This window comes from Hipposideros armiger, unplaced genomic scaffold, assembly GCF_001890085.2.
Source record: "Hipposideros armiger isolate ML-2016 unplaced genomic scaffold, ASM189008v1 scaffold_667, whole genome shotgun sequence".
Taxonomy (NCBI): Eukaryota; Metazoa; Chordata; class Mammalia; order Chiroptera; family Hipposideridae; genus Hipposideros; species Hipposideros armiger.
In genome coordinates this window covers 817,696-831,990 of record NW_017732017.1, presented here as the reverse complement: position 1 = coordinate 831,990, position 14,295 = coordinate 817,696, and the positions used below count along the sequence as shown (strand labels likewise).

The 14,295-nt window shown below is 47.5% G+C and overlaps 1 protein-coding gene across 1 annotated transcript; it reads left to right on the top strand.

Annotated features, from left to right (window-relative positions):
- Nucleotides 1-550: 550 nt before the first annotated feature.
- Nucleotides 551-14,094, top strand: RHOU (ras homolog family member U). The gene is made up of 3 exons (XM_019626361.1): nt 551-1,309; nt 2,964-3,022; nt 7,554-14,094. The coding sequence occupies exons 1-3, from the start codon at nt 1,072-1,074 to the stop codon at nt 8,007-8,009; spliced, it is 753 nt and encodes a 250-aa protein (XP_019481906.1). The 5' UTR covers nt 551-1,071; the 3' UTR covers nt 8,010-14,094.
- Nucleotides 14,095-14,295: the final 201 nt, after the last annotated feature.

The following is a 14,295-nucleotide window of genomic DNA, read 5'->3' as shown; positions in this document are numbered from 1 at the left end:
GAGGCCTCCCTGTTTTCGGGATGGACTGTTGACTAAATGTAGAAGGCAGAGAGGAAGTTCTCAGAGAAAACTGGATTTTTTTTTTCCATATAATATTTCCACCAAATTACATTTAATGAAATGAAAGAATTGGGGCTATAAAGAAATGTGCTCGTTCATGGCATGCCAAAGAGAAAGTCAAATGAGTGTTAACAATGAACCTGGCATCCCTTTGCGCCCAAATGAAAAGAGAATAAATCATTTCAGAAGAAAAGTCACACGATGGGCTGTAGCTGGACTTATAACGAAAAGCTGCCTGTTTATTCAGTCACCTTTAGACCACATGTCCCCAGGGGACTCTTCATGTTTCCCCGGGATGAAGCGCTGTGGCTGGCGAGGGACCCCACAGCACAGGCTCTGACTGAGAAGGGGAGGTGGGGGGCAAGGGGGCGAGAGGAACGGCAGGAAGCCCTGGCTTCCCCGTCCGCGTGGGCGCTGTAGGGCGGAACCATCCAGGCCAGCTGGGCTGTAGTGTCACTCTCAGGCGCTGGGGACGAAGCTGCCAGCGGACAGACAGCGCAGCTCATTCAGGCACCGCCCCCTCTCAGTGGTGTTCGCAGGGTGGGGGATCCCCCGGAGCGGATGTTCGGGATCCCCCGAACCAGTGTCTGAGGTCCCCACAGGCCGGCGTGGCACCGCCTCAGGAGCTGGTGCAGGGGCCTGGCGTGCAGGTGGGAGGCGCTGTGGTCTTGGCGCGAGGAGCTGGCCGCCCGGCTGGACCCGCCTCTTCCCCCCGCCGAGTCGCCGGAAAGCCAGGAGGACAGGAGACAGAGCAATCGGGCTCCACGGTGCTTGGCCCGCAGTCCTCAGATCGCTCGGAGCAGAGCCAGGTGGCGCCGCAGGAGCACAGCGCACGACCTTCCGCGGCCGCCTTTGTCTGTGAGCAGTGCGGCCTGGAACCTCGGCTCTCGGGGGGCGGAGACGCGCCCGCAGCAGTCGGTGACAGTACCTCTCTCCTGGAGGCTCTGGGACGGAGGGGCAGTCGCTCTGGGCCCTGCTCGCCCGCACCAGCACATCCAAGGGCGCGGACAGATGCCCCCACAGCAGGGGGACCCCGCGTTTCCCGGCCGCTGCGAGGCACCGCCAGTGCCGCCGCGCCGGGAGCGCGGGGGGCACGGGGGCCGAGGGCGCGCGGGCCGTACGGAGGGGCGCGGCGTCAAGTGCGTGCTGGTCGGTGACGGCGCGGTGGGCAAGACCAGCCTGGTGGTGAGCTACACTACCAACGGCTACCCCACCGAGTACATCCCCACCGCCTTCGACAACTTCTCGGGTGAGTGGGCCCTGGGGGCGGACAGGGTGCGGAGGAGAGGGAGGGTGGCGCGAGGGTCTTGAGGGCCTTGAGGTGGCTTCAGGACCCTGGCTGGGCCCGGGGCCCAGCAGGGCATTGGACCAAGTGCAGAGTGCAGGACAGTCCCTGAGCCTTGGGGACGAGGAGCTTTCGGAGGGTGGCTACAGTGGTCAGAGCCCGAGCAAAAGAGAGACGAGATTGCAGTTTCGGATCAGGTGAGCGAGGATCAAACTGGTCGAGTTCAGGTTGCCTGGTCAGTTTGCTGCGTGGAGAAGTTGCGTCAGGTCGACATTGCTGGCGCTGCTGCCAAGTTTCCTTGGAAAGTGACGCGCAGGTGCCATTACCTGTGGCCCTGAGTGTTAGTCCTTTCCTTTCGGTGGTTCTCCTCGCGGATCTCCTCACAGGGGGCATCTCCACTTTAAAGAACCATGGAGACGTCGGAAAAGTTAATTTAGTGAAAATAGCACTGGTGGCACCAGCGAAGGCTTCGGTTTGGATTAAATCTGGAGAGCAAACACGATTTCTTTCTTCCAAGTCCCCCTTCCCTGCCCCACTGCCCCCACTTCAACCTCCCACCTTGGCTGTTTCTGATTCTTGGTATCTTTTCACTATCTGTAAGCCACTAAAAGCTCTTACAGGTACGTTATAGCTATGTTATTTGGTTTGGTAGATACAAAGGAATCCTTTACTTTGATTTTCCAAGTCTCTTGGAAATTTAGGAAAAAGTTAAAATCCACAGAAGCTAGTCTGAAACACTCACTCTCTCATCCTTAAAAAAGAAAAAGAAAAAAGCTTCTTGACCTCTTAGAAAGTCATGATGGCAAGGGCTTGCTTCCTCCGAATTCAGAGGTGCCCTAGATAGAACCGTGCTATGTGAATGGTTTCCCACCTGAACGGCAGTGTTTCTTTCGTTTTTCGTTTGTTTGTTTGTTTTTTGTCTAAACTGACTAGTATAAACATTTATAAACAATTTAGAAAGTTATATTGAAACAAAACTGAGTGCTTAATTTAAGTAAAACTGCCTTGGTGAGGGTCCCTCCCCAGGTGCCCTGTCCCCGTGCCTTTCTTTCCTTTCCTTTTTTTAATCCTCTCTTTGAACTGACATGGAGAGATAAGCAGTGCCCTCGTTTATAAACAGCACAATGCAGGCAGCCAGTATTTGCACATGTTCTCAAAACAAGCTACAATTTTATGATAAACCCTGAAGTCTCAAACGTTTCCCAAGGGAAAATAATTATTTGTTCGGTTTTCCACTCATTTAAAGCTGCAAAGTTGTTTCCCATTTACCTCCCCACCCCCTCACCCCCAGTGTTGTTTTTTAGGGTTTTTGAAACTAGTGTGACAGGAAAATAAATTCTCCCAGCTAGGAGGAAAGTACTAGCCTTTCTGGGGTGCCATCAAATGGTTCAGGGGTTTGCTGCCTTATCCTTGACAGTGGAGAATTGCCAGTCCTGGAGAGGGTACACAAAAGTGCCACATGGGCCTTCTTGTTTTTCTCAAGTCTTTTATTTGTTAGGGGACACAGAACAGGAGCTGAAGGGTTTGGAGTTAGAATGATAGTGTGGGCTAAAACCATTACTCTTTGGAAAGAGTTTAAAAGACACCCCCTGACAGTCATTTTGGTCTTGTCTTTAAGCTGTGGTGTCGGTGGATGGGCGACCAGTGAGACTCCAGCTCTGTGACACTGCGGGACAGGTTAGTATCTCCTCACTGCTCAGTGCTGGGAAAGGAAACAGCCTTTTAAAGGCCTTCCAATAAGCTTTCTCACCATCTGGGTCATTCTGAAGCCTCCTGGGGTAGCCCAGCCCTGCAGGCCCCTTTCAGAGGCGGGGGTGGGGGAGATAGCTGTGCACCAATAAAACAGGGCTTGGCTAGCTTTGCGTGGGCAGGACTGGAGAAAATAGGGTCAAGAACAGTTCTTATCTCACAGGAGTTTCTGATCTTATTTACTTTCTGGTTTTTATTAAAAATGATCAATGATGCTTTGTAATCATTTCTCAAGTAAGTCGGTAATACCTTATAATCATTTTATTAAAGGTCGATGAGGCAAATGTTTAAGAAAATCACTCAAGAAAAAGATGGAGTCAGTGTTAATTCTGTCCCTTAGTGTGATTTGGCTCACTAGGGTGACTGTTGTTCTCTGAAGCACAGATACGGTGGCTGGAGCCGTCCTGAGCTGGAGGAAAGAATGAAGTGGGACTTAGTGTTTCCAAATCCTGAGCATTTATTCTTGTCTCTGGGCTGGGCACTCAGATAAAACAACCAGGAAGTGATGGGGGGAGGATGGGGTGGAAGGCCCCTTTGGAGCATTCCCTTGACGAACTCCAGGGGCTCATCACCCAGTGTCCCCTTGGTACAGTGCTCAAGTCACTTAAGTCTCTATGTTCTCTGTGAGGGTGCCATCCATCTTTCAAATTTGCTTAAATGACAGTTAATAAATGTGTAGTTTGTTACAAGTACTGGAGTGTCAGTACTTGCTAGATTTAAAGAAAGGGCCGGAGGCTACTTTGTAGGCAGGCAGAAGTGCTTGCTTCACTTGCTGAGGTGTTGTCACCTGACCATTTGCCTTTAAGAAGAAGTTGGCTTCTAGTGTCCCTAAATGCCTCATCCAAGCCAGAGCTTCCTACTGCTTACCTATTCTGGGGTAGGCAATTCAGAGCTTTATTTTTCAAAACTCAGGGTGACACAAGACTGGGCAGCCTTGCTTCCCAGCTAAGTGCCAGTTTGGCAGTGGCCACAGTGGCATGAGAGGCTAGCCAGTCTCTCCTGTCCTGTCCTTTCCCTGCCACTGCAGCACCACAGCTTCCCCTGACTAGTAGGAGAAAGAAACAAACAGTCTGTATTTGATGGCCTGTAGAAAAGAAAAATCAAAGAACACAGGGTCTCCTAACACTTAATCTTTCCGAATGCCATGCTGGTATTTATAATTAAAGCTTAACTGCTTTGTATAAAGTGAGCATATTTTTCCTACCGTGGGTCAGCTTTTCTGATCTTTAAAATGAGGGCCGAGTAGCATGCCAGTCAATGCTGGCATTCCTGCTGAATCAGCAAGAGGGGCAGCTTAGTACCTGAGCATCAGACAGAAGACAGGGAGGGAGATGCAGAAACCAAGGCAGGTGAATGGGGCCCTTTAGTGGAGAGTGAGCAGCCCAGTGCCAGTCCCTGCCAGCCACTGGGCTCTGCTGGGATGTGTCCTCCTCCTGGGCGGAGGTTTACTCCTGGTGCTTGCACAGTATCTAGCACATAGCAGGACTTAATCACGATGAATGAGCAGGGTGCTAGGTTTTGGGGGCGCAAACTTAAGACATGGAGGCTTGCCACTTGACATGCTTACAGTCTGTAGGGAAGACAAACCAGCTAGTAGAACCTGTGAAAGGTATACACCAGAGATATTACATAAATAGGAAGGTGACCCCAGCTGGAGGGGCAGGACGGGCGGGTCCGGTGGAAAACCTCAGCAGTTCTGAAGGAGGAATAGGACTTGTAGAAACAACCCTCTCTTGATAATTCAGAAAAACTTTGTAGAAATGATCCTGAATTATCAAGGGAGAGTTCAATTTTTCCTTATTATGGTCTGTGTAAAAGTCAGAGAAGCACAAGAATCATTTTAGAAATATTTCATGAAAGAAGTTTATATTTAGGGAAAAAAGGGGTTTGGTGCTGTTTGTAAGCTTTGGTTTTTTTTGAAATGATTCTTCTGGCCTCCCAGAAGTGTTTTCATCGAGATTTACTGTATTTCTTACCTGATGTGCTGGTTAGTAATGTGAACCTGATTGTATAACAAATGAGTCCACTATCTAAAGATATGAAGAAAACCAGCTTCAAAAATCATTAATGAAAAATGCACAGCTGGATTAAAGTTAAAGTTAAGATAAAGTTAGTTTTTTTCCTGCTCCCCAAGTGTCAATCAGTATTGGTTTTAATTATTAGCAAGGCTGGTCTTGGAGTTGTCCTTGTCTACACTCCTTATTCCAGAGCTGGTAAAATACCTTTTAAGGGACTTGATTTGACTCCAGCCATGTTTGCTTAGTTTTGACCCAGCTCACAGGGCCCCCCCGTCCTCTGAGCACGATGGCCTGCTGTCTCCATTTCCAACCCGTGCAAAGGTAGCCCTAACCTGGGGCCCAAGTCAGGCTTCGTATAGAAGCTCAGAGCAAGAATACAGCTTAACTGGCTGGATAAATAGCTAGAAATTGCTTCTTGTGCCTTGGGTTTTCTTATTAGGGAGGGTAGGTGAGTATATAAGCTGTAAAAGAAGTTTTTAACACTGGACTCACAGCCTTACTCAAGTGAAAGTTGATCAGAGACTGAGGACTTTTGAGAAACATACCTTTGGCATAGGAGACCGGACTACCACTGAAATAAGAGTATTCATTGTAACACTGCCAAAAAGGGGCTGAAAATTCTTCAGCCTTTTGACCTATGAGGCACCTGGAAAACTCTTTATACTAAAAAAAAATAAAAAATCAGATCGCAGCTCAACCAATGCCACTGTCCAGCTGCCTGTGTGCCCCACACTGCAGCTGGACTGCATTGTCCTCACAGCCCCGCAAGGGCAAGTGGACCGCAGGCCTCAGCACGTATGCGTGTTGCGTTTATTTCAGCAAATATCCAAGGTTTCTGGTCAGCAATGAGCAGGAGGGTCTAATATTTGCTTTGCTTCCTGAGCCAGTCAGCCAGAATCTGAAGAGATCTGGGGGGCCCTGTCACAAGGCCCGGACTCTGTGCTTGCCTTCCTTTTTATTGGTAATGCAACCCCAGATTCCAGGCCACAGCCAAGTGTAGCTGCCTGAGGAGCCGACCTTATACGGGTCTCAGTTTTGTGCTTCTTTCTTTGAGGCCTCTGAGAACAGAGGGAACATTTCATTGATAGACCTTCAGAGCTGGCCGTGGTCCACCTGCTTGAGTCTCTTATTTTTTCAGCACAAGGTTGGCAGTAAGAAACCTAAATCCTTCTTTTGCTTATGGAAGACTGGCGAGGGGCATTGACATTCTGAAATACTATAGTCATTCCTGAACATTTTATATTGTTAGGTGCTTGTAGCCACACAACTGAAATATAGAGCCTGAAACGAGGAGAGTACATTCCAGTAAAACAGATCCAGGTTTCTTCTAGTCCTAGAAAAAAGCCATGGATGCAGAATAATGTGCATATAAATAATAGTTTGCATATAATTGGAGCATGCCAATGGAGTACCCAAAACCTGGATGACATTTAACTTTCTTTGCCACTGGGAAATTATCTGTCACATTACACCTGAGGTGGTTGGCACCCACAGATAGAAGTTCTAAATAGGAATGAGACGTTTGTACAGGGCTGAGGCTATGCCTTCCTGTTCCCAGCCGACCACCCAGCCCTGAATGGGTCTCTGTTAAGTGGGTGACTGTAGCAGTTTGGTGGCCAGTTCATGCAAGCAACTCTAACTTGTTCCATTCAGTTCTCTATACCTAAGGGTAGGGGGGCTAGCTCTTTCTCTGATTCTTTACCTTCCCAAAGCCCTGTGCATGGAGACCTGTGGTAATGGTAGAGAGAAGGGGAAAGGAAGTAAGAAAAAGGGGAGGCAGGAGGGAAAAAGATGATAAAGCAAGGAGAAAGAAGTATGTCAAATAAAAATGAATGTATTAACCACTACTGTAAATGACATTGAGAGGCACAGGAGGTCTGAGTTGTTTAGCAGAGTGGCCTGACAAAGGCCCTCCACTTGATTTCTGGGTCTATCTTGTGTCGGACTGGCATTGCTTGTGTGCTGTGTGTCCCTGGGTATGCCCAGTGCCAATGGTGTGAGGAAGGTTGGGCTGCATCCTTCAAAAGGGGACCTGTGTTAATGGCTGGGGTCACTGGGTCAGGTTGGAGCTTGGGGATCTATGTGGATGCTGTCTACATTCTAGAACACTAGCTAAGCACCAGAGTTGAAAAAGTAAGTCTGGGCTCCTCTGGCCTGAATGCTACGGTAAACGTTATTTCTAACACCATCTGATGTAAGTACTTTTTCTGTGCTAAGTCACAAGTAGGGCCTGAGTACTGATGGAAACAACGAACAGATTTGGCAGATTTTGAGGGGCCCCGTGTAGGTGAGCAGCAGGATCCTTTCCAAGATGCGGGCTCTTCTTTCCATCGCCAGTGGGTTTTCTGTTACCTGCCAGACCCTTTCAAGCTAAATGTCAAGGTGGATTTTGTGCAATGAGGTTGGTTTAAAAAGTGACTTTGGGCTTTGACTGGTTGCAGGACGAGTTTGACAGGCTGAGGCCCCTCTGCTACACCAACACGGACATCTTCCTGCTGTGCTTCAGCGTGGTCAGCCCTTCCTCCTTCCAGAACGTCACCGAAAAATGGATGCCAGAGATCCGATGCCACTGTCCCAAAGCCCCCATCGTCCTGGTGGGAACTCAGTCGGATCTCCGAGAAGACGTCAAAGTCCTCATTGAGCTGGACAAATGCAGAGAGAAGCCGGTGCCTGAGGAAGCGGCGAGGCTGTGTGCAGAGGAGATCAAAGCCGCCTGCTACGTGGAGTGCTCGGCCCTGACACAGAAGAACCTCAAGGAGGTCTTCGACGCAGCCATCGTCGCCGCCATCCAGTACTCGGATGCTCAGCAGCAGCCAAAGAAGTCCAAAAGCAGGACTCCGGACAAGATGAAGACCCTGTCCAAGTCCTGGTGGAGGAAGTACTGCTGTTTCGTGTGACGCTGGCAGGAAACCCGGACAACGTTGAGAAGTGAAGTCGCTGCTGGAAGTGACAGGCGCTGAAACAAGCCCTTTTTCCATGTGCGCCTGTACAGAGAACACGTGTCACTGAGCCATTCCCCATGGACGTGTTCTTTCTTGCCTTAGATTTTCTTGTAGTTTGAGCTTAGGGATGAGACTCTTCTGCAACGCATTTTTGAAGTAAGTTAAGCATTTTTCATAACTTTAGAAATTTAGAGCTCCAGACCTTTGGATCAATTTATACCTAATATGAAAAATTCGCCTTGCATCTGAGCATCAGGAATGATTCTGCTGCATTGTAATGTGCGGAAGGATATGCTGCATCCGCTTCAGGCAGCCACTGTTTGCAGCACTCAGCTTGCAACCTCTGTGCTTTTTTTTCTCTTTTTAAGGAGCAAAAATCAGAAAGAAATTAGAGACTTCTGCCTACAAAACCTCAACCCAGTCACTTTTGTCATATACTAACACCTGGTTGCATAAGATTTAAAAACCAACAAAAACATCACTCTAAGCCTTTGACACTGTGTAGACCAAAAAGGAAAAGTTGTTTGTTGGGATTTCTCATTCTGGGGGCAGTTGTGTTGACACTGTGTAAACATGGTACTGCGCAGTCGTGCAAGTGTCCACTTGTGGCACTTACATTTTCTCTACGGATTGACCTTCAGATCAGAGTGTGAAGTTTGCGGTTAGCGCCCGTGCACCAGACCCCTGGGAATTAGAGCCCTGGGAGCACCGTCTGAGTTGTCTAAGCTTCCACACTTAAAGTTGTGTTATCTGCCGAGTGTGAGTACTCGACAGGCCTGCAGCAAGCGTTTGTGGGGCACAAAATGTACTTTTTCAAAGCCAGCCAAAACAGACTTCTTGTACACACACGTGTGTGTGCACTTGGCTGCATTTGCTGCTGATTCAGACTTTTAAACAGTGAACGGGGAAAAGCATATGGCCACCAAAACAGGTGTGAGGGAAGCGTGGCTTCCTCTTTTTGTTAACACTTGTTTGAACAGATTTTTTTTTTTACACCCTAGATATGACTTTAAGTATATCTGAACACATTTTTGAGACCATCTTAAAACAAAACATGAACATCTCTTAAAACCTGTTTTAAAATCTGTGAAAACAACCAGTTAAGTCCACAGGCGTCTTTCAGGGGATTGGCAGCAAAGATCAACACTGCATGTCATGGGCCATGGTGTCCGCTGTGGCCATCCAGGAGCAAATTGAGTGCGGGAACCACTGCTCCCTCACTCAGCTGCAGTTAGAAAACCATGTTCTTCAAGGTGGCAGTTTTAGGGCTTAAACTGGAGAACACCACTGCCACACCAGAAGAGTAGTCTTACTCTGTGATGGTGCTTTGAGATGCCAAAACGTCGCCCGATGCACTGTGACATCCAGTTCGCACTGGGTGAAGCACATTTACCAAAATCGGTTCAGTGGGGAATCTGTGGAGCCAGTGGCTAGAGGACTTATCTTTCTGTGGGTCTTGTGTTGTCTCTTTATGTTTGAAAAAAGCCAATTTCTGTTTTCTATAGAGAAAGTGAAAGATTAGGTTATACTTCAGGCTCGGGTCTTCTTTGATTTCTGCTAGTAAATAAAATTAACTAATTTCTTGGCTTAAAAACTAAAATACGTAGACTCTTTACTATTTATTTTTCAATACATTGAAATTGAAATCAGTCATAATTTCCTGTTTCGTTATAATCTGAGTGAATAAAATGACTTCATTTGTGAAAATGCCCCCAAACAGACCTAATGGAATGTGCCCCAAGCCTATGTGCCTGGCTCACCTTCTGTGGGAAGCGGCTTCCTGGCCTGGGCCCCGCCTGCCCGTGTGCAGAGATGGGAGTGGGGCAAGACTTATTTAACTGGGAAGTAATTTCAAATAGTATTTTTATATTTAAGCAAATGTCATGGAGTACAATGCAAATTACTTTTTAAGAAAGAAAACAAAACTTTAAAGAAGGTTTTTGCATGTGTTAGCGCGTGGGGCACTCTTGGTCCCCCTGGGAGGGACCTTGGGCACCCTCTGCCCTTTGGGCCACTGGTGGGAAACCTGTGATCCCATTCTGAGAGCTTTACTCAATAGATTTGTTTTTAACCCAGATTGATAGAACCTGGGACATTAGCACCAAAAACCTAGAGGGCTGACATTTAAGTGCAAGAAATAGTTTTTAATACGTTGCTGCATTTTATACAATACTAAAGGTACGATTGTACTTGAGGTTTTCTTCCATTTTTCTTTGTGAAAATAGAGATTTGGGCAGAAAAGTTTTTACAAGTATGTGCTTGACTTAAATATTTTAGAGTTGATACACTTCAAAGCTCACACATTGTTAAACTTGAAGCGTGGAATAGAGAAGATTTTATGAGTTCTGCTTTAGAAAATGCCACTTTAGCCTTACTCCTACAGTGTAGGCTGGTCAAAATTTTTAAATACAATATACTCCAAAAACTGTTTTCTCTCTTTTCCGTGTGTGTGGAATTAACCTTTTATGATGTTCTCTGTGCTTGACAGACTTGAGAAAAACCACCCAGGAATTACACAAGCCCACACGGGCAAGGCCTTCTCCACAGACTTGTAACCTGGTGCCTTACCAAGTGTGCTTTGCTATTCCCAAGCGTAAATGAGGGCCAGCAGAGTGCTGTTTTTGCAAACGCCATAAATGAGGTGGCATGAAATAAATTCTGACCTATGACTATAACTGCACTTGCCTTCTCTACAAAAGAATTTCATTGGAAGTGAATAAAAGTTCTGCCACATCGAGAAGCAGGCTGGCCCCAGAAGCATTTTGGGAATACATCCCCAACAAGCATTAAATGCTTATCCACTATGGGGTTTTGAGAATTTTGGGGTCACAACCTGATACAAGAGCTTGGTGGCTTTCCACCTGTGATGGATGGTGGGCTGGAGTCCCCATTTGTTGGAAGGATCACTGTCTTTGGGGTCAGAAGTCCAAGCTCAGAGAAGTACTGAGTGTGTGGTGTGATAGAGAAGTCACTGGACCTGAGCCTTAGTTTCCTTATGTGTGGACAGCACAGCCTTTCTCACCAGGCTACTTGAGGCCTGATTGAGAACGCATCTGCATATGAAGGATAAATGTCCTGGTGAAAGGGAGTAAAAGTCAGAGATGCCATGAGTCCCACCAGCTTTCCAGAGCAGCGGGGCACAGGATTCCCGTCTCCAAGGGCACAGGGTTCCCATCTCCAAGGGCACAGGGACATGCTATGTGATGTGTATGACTTCTCAGGTTCTTGCCATCAGTCTTCTCATCATGACACCCAGATGCAGCCCTTATACCAAGAGCCCCAGGGAATGTGGTCCTGGGGACAGACCAGTCTGAGGGGCCAGATGTCATCCTGTTTCCACCCTCCAGCCTCAAGGGAGTGGACCGTGCTCCTGGTCAGCTAGTAAAGGATAGACCAGGCTATGACTTTTCACATCCATTGAATGTTCCAGCTCACTGCACTGGAACATTGTGCAGAGAGCAACTAGAACCCATTTGCTTGGGTCCCAAAGTATTCTCACTGATCTCCACAGGACAGCCTGACCCTAGCCCAGAGGGACTTAGAGTTTCTCCTTGCTTAGCCCCAGTCCTGCTACCCATATCCAGGACAGGCCTTCCCAGGCTACACTGACAGAGCACACTGTGCCTTTAAGGAGGTCAGGACGAGCTTCATGGAGATGTTTCTATGACCTGAAGGAGGTGAGAGAATGAGAAGTATGTGAGAAAAAAGTTTTTTTAAAGGAATATCAGGTACAAAGGGCCTGAGGCAGAGGAATGTCTGGCATGTCCAAGGCCAGTGTGTACAGGACAGAAGCAATGCAGGGAGCAGAGCAGGAGAAGACATCAGGGAGGGGATGGTGGCCGCAGAAAGGAGGGGGAGAAGGGGCTGGGCTCCGGAGTCAGGCTATTTGAATTTGAATCCCAGCTCTGTTCTTACTGGTTTTGATTCCTTGAGCTACTGAACCTGTTAACTAACCTCTCAGTGCCTACACTTTCAGATCTATAAGGGGGATAAGCCTGATACCTGCCCAGTGGGCCGATGTTATGACTGTAACATGTTGGTTCATCGTAAACGTCAGGAAATGTCCACGCTGATTGGTCTTGTAGCTAGGTTCTGTTGTTCATTTATTTTCTAGCAGGACACCCAGTTGATCAATTTACGATTGGCCCCCAATGGCTTTCATTTTCAACTCTATCAGATTTTATGGGGCATTTGCTTTTTATGGATAATAGCAGACTCATTTTTTCATTTCCACTCATTTTTATGAAATAAGAGCAAAACCATGTAAATTACTCCAGTAGTTTCCATGGGCTGACTGTGGAACATGGTTGCTGCTGTGCGAGCTGCTGGGTCAACTGCTGAAGTCAGGGTCAGCAGACAGGTGGGGATGGAGTGGGTGGGCAGTCAGTGCGAGGCAGCTAAGTGAGCACTGTGTGGGCTTCCCAGCCCTCAGCGGGGCTGTGTCTTGATTCTCTTCAGGCAAGAACCTCTTGCTTCAGATTCACACTAGCATACTCTTGGTTTTGTAACTCTGAAGCCGTTTTTAGAGTCATTGCTCGTTAGCCCGAGTCACCCAACCAGTTTCCTCTATCTCCCGTATCATGTGCAATCCTAACAAGAAAACCAAGTCTTGGAGACACAGTCTGCATATGAAAGAGCCATGTGGCTGGGAGCCCACCATTTACCCAAATGAAGACACATTTTGGAGCTGAGTATCACATTTCCCTGCATTTGCCACCACCATCCCCTCCTTCCCCCTGAGTCCCACAGGTACTTAAAACTTAACTCGCTCTACTAGTTTCCTATCACTGCTGAAACAAACCACTATAAACTGAGTGCTTGAAAACAAAAATTCCTTACCTTATTGTTCTGAATAAGGTAAGACAGGTCTCACGGGTGATAAAATTTATGACCTTAACCTGGATAGAACTCTGGAGGGCTTGTGGGAGGAGCTGTCACTCTGTGTCACTGCAGACACCCTACAGTCAAGTCCGCTGACTGTACCAATCCCTCCTGGTTGTCCTTGTCCCCTCTGTAAAGTACCTCCTCCGGCTTTTCCCAGTGCAATGTCTGCATGTATCCCATTGCAGTCCTTTCTTTATCCCCTTTTGGTGATATGGAATACCTAGTTGATTTTGTTTTGTGGTTGACATTGGGCTAAAATCAAGGTGAGGACAGGGCTGTGTTCCTTTCTGGAGGCTGTGGGGGTGGGTCTGCTTCCTTGCTCTAGAGCCCACCCACGTTCCTTGGTTCATGATTCATCTCCACCCCCAGAGCCAGCAATGGCTGGTTGAGTCTTTCTCAGAGGGTGTCCCTCTGACGCCGACTCTTTCACATCCAAGGACCCTTATTATTATACTGGCCTACTCACAGAGCCCAAGGTAAGGCCCCACTCAGGGTCAGCAGATTAGAAATCCCAGTCTATCTTCAACCTTTGCCAAGCAGCCTGCATGGTCACAGGCATAGGCCAAAGACATCTTTGGGGCCATTCTTCTGTGACCACAGTCATCTCCCAAGGTTGGCTCATTGCTTCCCAACACTTGCCTACTCCGTGCCCCTCCCTGTGTGCTTTTTTCCTTAGTGAATGCTCAGAATGTACCAGAGCAGCAGTGTACTTGTTCAGACCAGAAATCTGTCATCAGCCCAGACTCCCTTCCTGCACATTCACATCGAATTGGTCGCCAGGTCCTGTGGTTGGGTGTTATCCTCAGGTCCTTCTCCTACTTATGCCCAGCATGGCATGAATTCAACTACACCTCATCCTCATCTTTTTCCAGCCACCCTCATGCCTCCTCCTCCAGCCGGCCAATGTGTTTGTTTCTTTGTTTGTTTGTTTTTAACTTCTAAACTACTTTACTTCTTCACTTCCAATAAATGCCCAAGGGTTCTCCATTGCCTATAGCATTGATTTCCAAACATTTTACAGTGCAGACCCCACATGACAGTAATTGTACTTTTACTATTTTTACCAAAATACAAAATGAGAAAAAGCTGCCTGCAATCGCACTTTCACAACGATTGATATAACACTTAATAATAAAAGCCTCTGTGAATTCAAAAACGATTTTCATTTTCTTTTATGTTCAGTAATGCTTCCAAATGATAGTAAGTTAATCGCATAGCATCTACATACAATTGAAAAATAGGGATATATCCATGAGCGACATTTTTCTGCAAGCATTCCTGGGTGCTCCTGCAGATTCTCCTGTCTCCTGTCACTCACTCCACAGCTCCCCAGGAGATGTGGTCCTCAGCTGAGGAA